At 64.0% G+C, this 10,730-nt stretch overlaps 3 protein-coding genes across 3 annotated transcripts; 1 reads left to right on the top strand and 2 right to left on the bottom strand.

The window, feature by feature from the left end:
* Positions 1-5,871: 5,871 nt before the first annotated feature.
* On the bottom strand, positions 5,872-6,733 carry EMIHUDRAFT_363065 (hypothetical protein; the record flags this gene model as incomplete). Its single annotated transcript, XM_005787670.1, is given in 4 exon segments — positions 5,872-6,413; positions 6,434-6,494; positions 6,568-6,652; positions 6,671-6,733. Coding segments are annotated over 4 exon segments (210 nt in total), but the record flags the coding sequence as incomplete, so codon positions are not given.
* A 240-nt stretch (positions 6,734-6,973) lies between these two features.
* EMIHUDRAFT_440992 (hypothetical protein) lies at positions 6,974-7,755 on the top strand (the record flags this gene model as incomplete). Its single annotated transcript, XM_005787669.1, has 2 exons — positions 6,974-7,081; positions 7,113-7,755. The coding sequence occupies 2 exons, from the start codon at positions 6,974-6,976 to the stop codon at positions 7,728-7,730; spliced, it is 726 nt and encodes a 241-aa protein (XP_005787726.1). The 3' UTR covers positions 7,731-7,755.
* Positions 7,756-9,601: 1,846 nt separating this feature from the next.
* On the bottom strand, positions 9,602-10,499 carry EMIHUDRAFT_363055 (hypothetical protein). The gene has a single exon (XM_005787668.1). The coding sequence runs from the start codon at positions 10,099-10,101 to the stop codon at positions 9,727-9,729; it is 375 nt and encodes a 124-aa protein (XP_005787725.1). The 5' UTR covers positions 10,102-10,499; the 3' UTR covers positions 9,602-9,726.
* Between the last annotated feature and the right edge of the window lie 231 nt (positions 10,500-10,730).

Raw genomic sequence — 10,730 nt, 5'->3', positions numbered from 1 at the left:
GACAGCGTGGCGAGCGCCGCGGCGGGCGACCCGGGGTCCGCCGCGGCGGGAGCGCGCCGCGATGCACGCGCTGCGCCGCCGCCGCCGTCCCCGCTCTCCCCCCCCGTCCGGCTCGGCCGCACTGGCCGCGTCGCTCTGCTGGCGCGCGCCTACCGGATGAGCGGCGCAGAGCCGCACGAGCTCGCCGTCCTAGAAGCGGACACGGAGTCTTGCCTCCCAACTACTCCGCTGCATCCCGCTGGTTTCACTGGATTCGCCTCCCTCGTACTCACGCGGTGCTCGGACGGCTCTGCACAAGACCGTGCTCCCGCCCTGAGGTTGGCGTATTGAGCACGCAGACTCGCGGCGCACAACGCGCGCGCGGCGGCGGCGGCGGGGCGGCTCCAGCTGTCGGCGGCGTGGGAGGCGCTCTCGCTGCTCGTAGCCAACCTCCCTTCGGCGCCGGCACTCTCGGGTGGCTGCGCCGCCACGCCGCTGCCGCTGAGCGGGCTGCTCGCACCGGGGACGGGCGCGGGCGGCGCGGGCGGCGGGCTGTCCGCCCTCCTCTCGCCCCTCGTGGCGCGGCTGCTCGAGCACCACGCGGAGATGGGCGACACGCAGACGTGCGCCGCCTTGTCGCGCGTCCTCGAGCTCGCGCGCATAGATGCGGCGGTAAACGTGTCCACCTCTCCCCACCTCTCCCCACCTCTCCCTACCTCTCCCCACCTCTCCCCACCTCTCCCCACCTCTCCCCACCTCTCCCCCTCTCGCGCACGCCCAGTTGCCAGCACCGGGCTCACCAGCACTCAAGCTGCGAGCCGCTCTACTCGGGGCGTCTGTCATCCCGCGAGACGCCGAATGCGGTGCGCGGTCCCCCCCTCTAGGCTCGCAATCGCGCCGCCGCCGCCGCCGCCGCCGCCGCCGCCCGGGCTCGCACCGAGCGTCGCGGGTGGTGGACAGGCCGACGCGGCCGTCGAGAAGCTCGCGCCGCTCGCCTCGCGGCGGCGGTGGACGGTGGGCTACCTCGAGGAGCTGCGCCGGCAGGGAGACTTCGCGTCGGCATGCGAGGTGGTCAAGCATTGCGGCGACACGTCGCTGCAGCAGGCGGCCGCCCGTTCGACCACGGTCCTGCTCGGCGGCCGGCAGCGGGGGAGGCCGCTCTGCGGCGTGTGCGAGCTGCCCGTGCGGGGGAGCTACGTCTGGTGCCAGGGCTGCGGCCACGGAGGGCATTTGGCCCACATGCGCAGCTGGTTCGAGACGGAGGTGGAGTGCCCGACGGGGTGCGGCCACCGATGCCAAGTCCGCCTCCTCGCCCCGTCGTCACCGCAAGCGCAGGCGGCGGTCTGCGCGCCGTGCGGGGGTGGGGGCGGGTTGGGGTGACATGTTGACGTTGAGTCTTCCCGCGTGTGACTCTCAGCACTGTCGGGCTCCGGCTCGGGTCGCGGGACCCCGGGGAGGCCCCCCAGCTAGCGTACATTCTGAGAGACCCTGAGCGATTCAGGTGGTGGTGCTGCCGTAAGCGTCAATGGGCCAATCCTACGGGGTGTGGACCGTGAGTTGACCAGGGGTCGACGAGGGGAGACTACGTGAGCAGGCGAGACGAGGAGTGACTGGGTGGCTAGCTCTAAGAGAGTATACTTTCAGAGTGTAGGTTTAGTCCCGGTGCTTGCACTTTGAATGCCGTGGGGCTCCCCTGCCCGTGTCCGTCCCGGGCGTGGAGATGCGAGGGTCGCCCCCCCTTGCCCCACCGCTTTTGTGTGCGTGTGGAGACGTTTACCTTCCTTAACACTTACCTTTAAGGCATCTCTCTCCAACACACATGTATGTATGTAGAAAGATGAACAACAGTCAGGCTCGGACTGGACACCAACGCGGTATGGGTGGACGCGAGACAGATGATGACGACACGCACGAGCGACACAAAGACACAAACAGGCTCACAAGACACACAACCAGCTGGCTGCCACACACCCTGAGTTGGCGTACACATAACTCAGGGCCACATTCTCCCTATCGCCCCCCCCAGCACTCCCAGGTGCCAAGAGAAACAAACAAGGGCACAACAAACAACAGACAACAGGGGCGAACGCGTGAGGCTAGAGCAGGCTTGCTCGGCCACACACTGAACTCTCAAGGTGGCGAATCCGCTCGTGGGTATCAAGAAAATTTTGCTCGAGATGGCTCTCCTTTGGTAAGGACGGTAAGAGGGGTAGAGGCTAGAGCCTGACTGTTCTTCACTCGGATGCATACGTACATAGAGCCTTAGATTTTTAGTCTCTCACGCCTCTCCATTGGCCACACAGAGCGCAAGTGCGGCTGGACGATCTCGAGCACAACATGCCTACCCTCCCCTTCAACGGCCCCGTCGGTCGGCCTCAGTCAGTCTGTACTATGCCGACTCCGCCGCGCACACGCGGCGCTCGAGGCCCTCTCCCGTCGCCGCACCCAGCACCGCGCCCCTCGCCAGGCCCAGTTGGATGCGGGTCGTCTAGATCCGCCGATCGGGTGCCGCCACTCTCCCACCGCACCCCGGCGCGCCCCCGTGTGCGAGAGGCACGAGCCCCTCCCACCCCTCGCGCTCCAGGGAGCCCCCCATCCCTCATGCACCGAGGCAGCACCCCCCCGATTCCCGGCGGCGGCGGCGGCGGCGCACCAGCTACGGCGCCGCCGCCTCGCCGCCTCGCCGCCTCGAGGCCTCAGTCGTGCCGCGGATACTTAGTGAACGATCAAATTAGTCGGAAGCCATAGGTCGCTACCTCGGCTAAGATGTGTGCGAAGAGGCGGGCCTTGACGCTAAGGAGCCACGTTACGGAAAATTGTTGATGCATTGTCCTTCTTCCGGGAAGTCATTACACGTAGCGCAGTGCTCCCCGACCCCCCAACCCGGGCACTGTTGTTGATTCCTGTTCTTGGAAGGGTCGAACCAATCGCAGTTGTTTTCATTGCCCATCCTGGTCACCCACAGCTCTTTGAAGACTGCCCTCATCTCGTCATTTGAGAGCCGTTTGTTCCACGTGATGACCTCCACGACCTCAAAGTGGGATGGGTCTCCCTTGTTAGGGTTTTGCTTGTAGTCCGGATTGATGTAGAGATGAATGGGTTCGTTGATCTTGTTTTCGAAGTCTTGAGCGGTGTTGCTGGCAAACTGGACGTTGTTGACGATCTTGATTTGGGAGTCCTCGCCAGGCGGGGCGCCGTTCTGATCGCATGTCACCAGCCACTGGAAGGTTTTGTCGTCGACTTGATTGTATGCCGCCCGTGGATGGTTGTAGACACATCCGCCGTTCTGTCCGACGCACCAGCATCTGTCAGAGTAGGACCCGTAATCATTGCAGGTGGATCCCCAAGTGCAGCCATTCGGTTTCTCGATCGCGTAACCCGCCCGGTTGATGCCAATGACGGCGGCAAAATGGCCGTATGAAAATCGGATGCAACCTTGATTCCAACCGTTAACAGGAAACCCGATTTGGGAGTTGGTGCACATATCTGTTTGGCCGTTCAGAATATCGGCCCTGCACCCCGGCCCTACGCTCCCCGGGTAGTCGTCCTTTTTCCAGTAGCGGGTGATGGAGCACATGGTGTACTCTGGCTGCAGCACGTTGCCAAAGTCCACGCCGTCCGTGTAAGTGTCATCGAACTGGCCTTGGTCTGGTAACCCACATGTGGCGAGACCGATCTCGCCCCGCAGAGCGACCACGCCCGCCTTTCCTTGATTGATCACGTTCGTTGGGACGACGCTCTGCAGGCCGTTGGTGTTGGGGGCACAATTGGGGCCCGCGCACATGTGGCTTCGTGAAGTGAGCGTCGCGTCGTGCGGTCCGCTGTGGTGGTTCGCCTCGTCTGGCCACCTCAATCCGGTAAGATCGAAGCCGCCCTCCTTGAACCACGCGTATGGCCCTGACGCCGCTATGGGATCGAGTGGAGCGGGCGTCGGAGCAGGGGCGGGCGTCGGCGTGGGGTTGGGGGCGCCGCAGTCCGGAGGTTGTTCATAGAACTGAGGCGCTTCGTAACCCCACGTGTTTAAATGTTCGTCCACGCATCCTGTCAACTCGTAGCGAATTGAGCAGTCGGTATAGAAACCTCCATACCCAACCACGGTTTGAACATCTACGCACCCCCCTTCGTTCAATTCCGACTCCCGGCTCACGCGCCCCGACCGACAGAGAGGGCCAAAGTGCTTCTAAGGTGCTTCTTTTTGTTTGTCTTTTGGCAGTGCGCGCCAGAAAGAAAGAAAGAAAACAGACAGCCCAAACGAGGGATGGGACGAGGACAAGGTCCCCACCTGCACGAGCAGGATTGGCAGTGCGCGCCAGTCCCGTAAAAATGCGCGGAAGGCGGACGCCGCGCTGCGAGCGGAGCGGCGCATGCGCACCTCGGAGAGACGCGCGGACGAAAGGCGAGCGGCGCGGCGCGGCCAGATCGGTCGGCGCCGATGCTCAGCCTTAGCAGCGAGATGCAGTGAGAGGAGGACCGAACGCGGCCAACCCCAGTGCTCAGTGGGAGAGGGCCGGGCGCGAGGGCGCGTATGTATAGCTGGCTGGTGGGGCGCCGCGCGAGACGAGAGCGAGCGCGTGGAACACTTGTCTTGTCATGTACATCATGGATCTCAGCTCTTTCACACATGCCCCGCTCTCTCTACACCGTGTATGTAGCGAGTCGTCTCTAGTCGCCCACCAACGCGACCCGCGCGCGCCACCTCGCCGCGTCGGCCGGCTCGAGCGTCGCGAGCTCGCTCGTGGAGAGCTTGCCGTTGCGATCGGCGTCGGCCATCCGCGTGGCGACGAAGAGGCGCTCGGCCTCTCGAACGTCGCTGGCGGGCACCAGTGAGAGCCAGCACTGCATGCTCTCCTTGGCGACCTTGGCCGACGCAACCACGCGCTCCGCATCCGGCGCGCTCTCCGCGAGCGCCTGCTTCAGCGCGTCCATGCCGTTGAGCGTGTTCTCGATGGCGGCCTGCCGCTCCTGCTTGTCGACCTTCACAGCAAAGTCCAGATCGTCGTACTTGATCGCGTTCGTGTACTGCACGCTCAGCCCAGCGAAGTAGTTGCGCTCTGACAGCGGGCCTCCGCCGAAGAAGGCGTCGAGCCGCTTCTTGAGTGCGGGCCACCGCGAGGGCTCCGGCGCGATGGCGGCCAGCGCGTCCAGCGAGAGCTTGAGCTCGAAAATCGGCTCCAGATACTCGATGCCAGGCCACGAGGCCACGCGTGCCGCGGCTGCCCGAGCCGCGATGGACGGCGGCACTCCGAGAGCAGCGGTAGCGGCGGCTGCGCCGAGGAGGCCGCGACGCGAGATGAGGTGCTCGAGCGGCCGTGGCGTCGTGAGGCTCAGCGCGGCGATGCAGTAGACGCTCAGTGCCATCGTCTGCGTTGTCGGGCGTCGGTGTAGCCTGTCGCAGTCGGTCGGCCCACATTCTTCTTTTTTTTTTATATTACCCAAAAGCTAGGCTACACAACGCCCTCTATGTTGGGTCAAGGCGGGCGCCTAGAAGAAAGCGCCGCCCCCCGAGGGGGAATCCCACCCGTACCCCGAGCCCCCGTCGAAGAGCGCGTCGAAAGCGTCGTCGCCTTTTTTATCGATCAACACTTTCGATAGACCGAAAGTAAGATCGTTCGGTGCAGAAACGCCGGCCATGCCCATGTAACGCACTTGTGCTCGCTTTTGGTTTAGAAGTGTCTCCAAGTCTTCTGGACCCATCGATGGCCGTCGCGGTCTCTCTTTCGCTACGTGTTCGACGTCGTCGAACAACGTTCGACCATGGCACTGTTCACAGCGCGCGCGGACGGCCGTTCTGCGAGTCCCGCTCCGCTGGACTTTTGTAAAGCACGCTTGTGGCAAGTTACAGACGCTAGTATCGACCTCAGGGACCCAAACATGAATTAATAATTAAGGCTCAAAGTATGGTCGAACAACCGTCGAACAAACAGGTCGAACAACGAAAAGAGACTAGTGCGACCGCTAGACGGCGGTCTCCGCCGGCCCCAAGGCTGCCCAGCCCCAGTACCACACCGGCCACGTACACCGTGGCGCTGGAGTCGGTCAGTGAGGCACTAGACGGGCTACGGAACCATGCGCGCGCCGGCCGGACAGGCTGCGCGCAGGGGCCGCGCCGCCTCGATTTCGCACCTCCGCTCCGCGGCCGGCTGAGGGGCTAGCTCGCCCGGCGACAAGCCCAGCCATCGCCCAGCGCCCCGTATCGACGGGGGGCACGCAAAAAGACCGCACCTACGACTAGGGTGAGCACGTGAGGGCGTCGGTGTGGGCCGCGGGCGGGCTGCCAGGAGGGCGCGGGTGGGAGCATGGGAGATGCACCACCGCTCGACGAAGACGCGCCCGACGAAGCCCTGCTAGCGGAGGATGGTCGGTCCTCACCTACTAGCGTCGGGCGTGTGCGAAAAAGAGCGCAAATCGGAGCTCAACTCGCGCGCGGCTGGGAAAGGGGTGTGGCACCCCTCCGAAGGCGCCTCGCGAGGAGCAGCTGCTGCCTCCAAACGCGCTCGGGCAGCACGTCGGCGCGCCTGCGGGGTGGGTAGAGGTGAAACTATGCTTGCTGACACGCGCATCCCGCACCACCCCCACGTCCGCGCGCACCATGCCGCCATCCCACCTCACAGCCAAGCGCCATCGCCGTCGGACGCGGCGACGCCGAGCGGTGGCCTCGCAGACGACGAGCGCGATGAGGCCGCCGCGCCGCCGGGGTGGCCGGCGCGTGCCAGCCGCTGGCCCGTCCAGCGTGGCGGGACCGGCTCGCCCATCCTGGCCCGCGCGCTTGCCGACGCGAGAAGATCGCGCGAGAGGGCAAAATGTGGCAAAAATGGCCCTGTTTGCAAACCTTCACGGCGACTTCACGTCGGAACGAGTCGGATCGACGACTCGCCGCCTGCACCAGCGTGTGCGCCTTGCAATTCTATACAGAATCGATACTTGGTACGTCTTCTCAATCGCTCGTGGAGAGGATCTACGGCCATTCTCCACTTGTGTTCGACGATGTCGAACAATGTTCGACATCGTCGAACACGATCGAGTAACCGGTCGCCTCGACGCCGCTCGTCGCGGCACCATCGTGCCCGGCCTGGGCGAAGCGTCGTCGCGGGTTCCCGCCGCAGTTCGACGGCAAGCCGTGCGAGCCTGCCGAGGAGGAGGACATGTGGCTGTGCAGAGCCGACGGCCGCGCGCGCAGCACCGCCGACCTGAAGCGCCTGGCGACCGCCGCTCGGGTGCGAGCGAAACGAGCAGGAGATGCAGCCGCCGCGAACACGCGCGATCGGCAGGCGCGCGACCAGCGCCGCCGGCAGCGTGAGCAGCACGACCGGCGCGCAGCGCCGGCGGTCGCCAAGACCGTGCGCCCACAACGCGGCCAGTGCGGCTGCCCGGCGCACGCGGTGTGCGGCATGTGCGTCGACCAGGGCAAGCTCGCCGCGGCCGAGCAGGCGGCCATCGACCTGGAGACGCGCTTCCACGCCTCGACGAACGTCGTCATGGACCTGGAGCGGCCCGAGGACGAGACGGCGGCGCTGCTGCAGCGCTGCGTGCACGTCTCCGACGAGACGAAGCGGCGGCTGCTGGGCGAGTGGAGCGACGAGCGCATGGCGCACGCGCTGCCGCTGCACGCATGCGCCTCGTGCGGCGTGCGCGACCCGTCGCTGACGTACACGCGGGTTGACGTGTCGGCGCTGCCGCGTACTGTGTCTAGGACGACGGTGCAAGCATGTCCGAGGGTGAGTAGAAGTGTGTGGAGGTTTGGTAGGCTGTAGCGTCGTCGCGCGTAAGAAGAGTGGTGAAATTTAGAAAAGGAGTTGCGGTGTTGATCGCCGCGGGAGCCCTCTTATTACAAACTTTCGCACGCTCAGCACCTGGACGAGGTCACATGGACCACCAAGAACTGGCACGGGCTGCAGATGCAGCGCTTGTCTGTCGTCCTCCACACCGCCGTGGCGAGGGGGTCTCTCGCTTGGGGGATTGAGCACTTGCACACAGGGATACTGCCCGCCCCCATAGATTCGACCCATGTTGTTGTTGACGGTGCCGTGCACCACGTCGCGTCCTGCAACGTTGCAATGCTTGCACAGGTAGACAACACAACCCACAGGTGACTTGGACCACTAAGAATTGGCTGGGGCTGCAGAAGCAGCGCATCTCAGTCGTTCTTCACACGGCCATCGCAGAGCAGATTGTGAATGAGCTTGCCTGTGGCGGGGGTGGGCGGGTGCACGGACGGAGCTAAGTGCCTCGCCGCCCTCGCAGGAGTCGCTTAGGCGGCTCCCGTGGTGTACCTGTGTATCGTATTAGGCTAGTGCCATTTCACAGTGGCACAGATCGCGTTACAAAACCTTGATTGGTATTTTATAAACCTTGATTGACCATTTGCGGTGTGGCGCGGTGTGCTGCCGTCCACTCGACGGGATCGCAGCTGCCTCTGCGCGTCCTGGAGATGTACCAAATTGTCGCCGCCGGAGACGACTCGACGCCGCTGAGATCGGAGATCAAGCTCTGACAGGTCGCACGTCGCTCCTTTGACGCCGACGTGACTCACCCGTGCAGATCACCTCAGGACACGGTCTCGACGCGCTCGGTACGACGCCTGCGACCCGTCTCCGGTCAAGTGGCACGACGCTCATCGCGCCCGCCAGCGCTGCCGTGCAGGTTGCCACGACGAGGTCGAGCACGCTTCTATACGCTCGCCGAGCCTTCCTTTCCATCCCATTAGGCAGCCTGGGAATGGTGGCGGTCAGAGGCAAAGCCTACGAGGGGTGGTGGAACCACATGTCACGGCTACTGCCTGCTCGACCCCACGATAGCCTCCGAAGGCTGACTTTGAGGCACCATCATCGGACGATGTCGACGAGTTGGGTCGCTCTCGCGGTAGCCAGATGACCTCCCATGCTAGGACCATCGGCCATGGCCGCAGGGAGCGCGGGGGAGGGCGCTGGAAGCAACACGGAGCTCCGTCCGTTGGACATGGAGACGTTTTCAAGATTAGCGTGTCAGAGTGAAATGGCACTAGCCTTAGTGCCAGTGCGCGCCAGTCCCGACTCCCGCCCAGTGTCGTGCGAGGGAGCTTCAATGTTGATTCTTTTATTTCGGTCGGCCTCACTTTTGCCTACCTCGCTGCCACGCACCAGCCTGGCAGCGCCGCCGCGGCCGTGGCGGGGAGCAAGGACAAATGAAACTTGGGGTAGCAAGAGAAAATGATTTGAGACAATCACCGCGCCGCGGGCATGAGCGCACTAGCTGCTAGGGTGCTACGCGGGAACGAGTGGCCAAATTCGCCATAATGTGCTTACGGGGGTGTCAGGAGACGGAACACGGAGGAGCTGTATATAGGTCACTAGAGACCCACACCATCGCTAGCTACATCACCACAGCCACCAAGTCGGATACAAGTCGATGACAATGTGCGCGGCAGGACAAACCAAACATGAGACGGTTACACAAGGACGGTCAGGCTACGGTCAGGAAGTAGGTTTGAGTTCACACTCTCCAACACTCCCCCATTGTCTCCGCAGTCTTCATGAATGAGGATGCGGCAGACAACAACAGCAGAGTGTGAATGTGTCTAGGTATGCCGGTTACCCGCCGGCGTCTCGCGGGGCTGGCTAAGCGTCCAACCTTGCGTCTTCGCGAAGGATGGTCTTGCTTGTTGGCAAGACTTGCGCGCTAAGATGATCCAGTGAAGGGGTCAAAGCGCGGCCGAGTGGGCGGAGAGAGAGAAAGGGGAGATAATGAACAGGAGCTCGTTGTGGAGCTCGGTCATGGCGCGCCGCGAGCTGCAATCCGGGCTGAGCGTCGCGGGGCGGCGGCTTGAGCGGGCGCGGCAGGCGCGGCGGGCGCGGGAGCGGCAGCGGGGGCGCCCCCTTGCGGCGCGGCGATTGGGCCGTTGGGAGGCCTCGCCGCGTTGACGCGGATGAGCGCATCAGGAACGTGAGGACGATCTTCAATGCCCCGAACGTTGATGTTGCGCCACGGGCCGCCGACGTCGGAGATGGCAGGCTCAGTCTCAGACGTCCAGACGGCAGAGGCGCTCGTAGAGGCGCATTGGACTTCTTGCCAGAGGCGTTGGATAGCAGGACGGGCTAGCGCGAGGAGGCGAGACGAGGAAGAGACAGCAATGAGGTAGAGTGGCATTGCCACGTCGAACAGATGCCCAACACTCCCCCACGACGTGGTAATCGCCACACAAGGCAGAGAGGGCGAGTCGATCGTCGCGTGTTCATCGCGTACAGCTCCGGTCGTGTCGAGCGGCGACATCGGAAGTAGCGGCGGCGAAAGGCAGGGTCCACATTCGGTGCGAGATCTTTGCGGTAACTGCCGTTGCAGCAGCCCGAGAGCTGGTAGCGGAGGCAGCAGCTGCGATGGTGGTCCGTAGGCGAGGAGAACGGACCGGTAAGGAGAAGCAAGAGGGGATACTCGTGTCCACACAGCCGCAGTGCTGGCGGAGATGCGCTCTGTCGCAGAAGATCCGCAAGCACCCAAGTTGATGTTGCGGTTGTACTCATTCTGCTCAGCCTCCGTGCCGAGCAGTTGGCGGCCGCTGTGCCACCGTGCGCCGAGCCTCTGTGCCCAGCCAATCACCACGACTCGCGCAGGTGCCCATGGTGCCAGCCAACGTATCGAGCGTAAGCCGGAAATGCTGTGCGGCAACACATCTCGCTTGTGTGCCGCACCAGCTCTCATGTCGGCCTCAGTGCCGCACTGCTCACTCCGTGCACTCACCGGTCGGTACCATGTCAGGAGACGGAACACGGAGGAGCTGT

This window comes from Emiliania huxleyi, assembly GCF_000372725.1.
Source record: "Emiliania huxleyi CCMP1516 chromosome Unknown EMIHUscaffold_140, whole genome shotgun sequence".
Taxonomy (NCBI): domain Eukaryota; phylum Haptophyta; order Isochrysidales; family Noelaerhabdaceae; genus Emiliania; species Emiliania huxleyi.
This window is presented reverse-complemented; position numbering and strand designations above follow the sequence as displayed.